The following is a 606-nucleotide window of genomic DNA, read 5'->3' as shown; positions in this document are numbered from 1 at the left end:
AAGAGAAGGCTCCTGAAGGGGAGACCTTAGAGCAGCTCCAGTGCCTAAAGGGGCCTTATAAGATGTAAGGAAGAAATGGATGGGGAGGGTGATGAGGCCCTTCCCAGAGAAGCTGTGGCAGGACCAGGATTTGCCTTAAATCCCATCTCTAGGTCACTTTCCTTAGGGCTTTGCTTTGTTGCTCCATTCCCTTCACAGCCCAATGTATGACAGGTCTGTTTCCCTGCGGCTTCTGCCCACTGAGTCCCTGAAATCCCTGCAGATCTGAGCTTGGGAAGCAAGGAATAAGAGCTCAGTTTTTCCAAGCCATGGCGAAAAGCAAGTCCTTTGCCACTGGAAAACCATCAGCACAGGGCACCCAGTATGGGGACAGGCTGGGAAAAGGTGTGCCCGTGCTGAAACCCCTTCTGTCCTGCAGGATGTCCATGAGGAGCCCCGTTTCTCCCCCCCTGGAGCTCGATGGCGCGGGCAGCATGGTGAACTGCACCATCAAGACAGAGGAGAAGAAGGAGGGTGGCTATGAGACCCCCCCAGGGGCTGCCCCCAGCACTGAGCCCCGTCCCTGCGACCCACCAGGGCCCCCACCGAGGGACAGCACCGACCCCC

The 606-nt window shown here is 57.4% G+C and overlaps 1 protein-coding gene across 1 annotated transcript in view; it reads left to right on the top strand.

Moving 5' to 3' along the window:
• The first annotated feature begins 419 nt into the window (after positions 1-419).
• SOX13 (SRY (sex determining region Y)-box 13) overlaps positions 420-606 on the top strand; it is a 5,760-nt gene continuing 5,573 nt past the window's right edge. Inside the window, exon 1 of the mRNA XM_010018266.1 lies at positions 420-604. Coding sequence (XP_010016568.1) covers positions 420-604 — 185 coding nt within the window. The remainder of the gene's footprint in view (positions 605-606) is intronic.

The sequence above is a fragment of the Nestor notabilis genome, unplaced genomic scaffold (genome assembly GCF_000696875.1).
Source record: "Nestor notabilis isolate BGI_N333 unplaced genomic scaffold, ASM69687v1 scaffold16057, whole genome shotgun sequence".
In the NCBI taxonomy this organism is placed as follows: domain Eukaryota; kingdom Metazoa; phylum Chordata; class Aves; order Psittaciformes; family Psittacidae; genus Nestor; species Nestor notabilis.
Note: the sequence above shows the minus strand (reverse complement) of the source record. Positions and strands in the feature narration are given on the sequence as shown.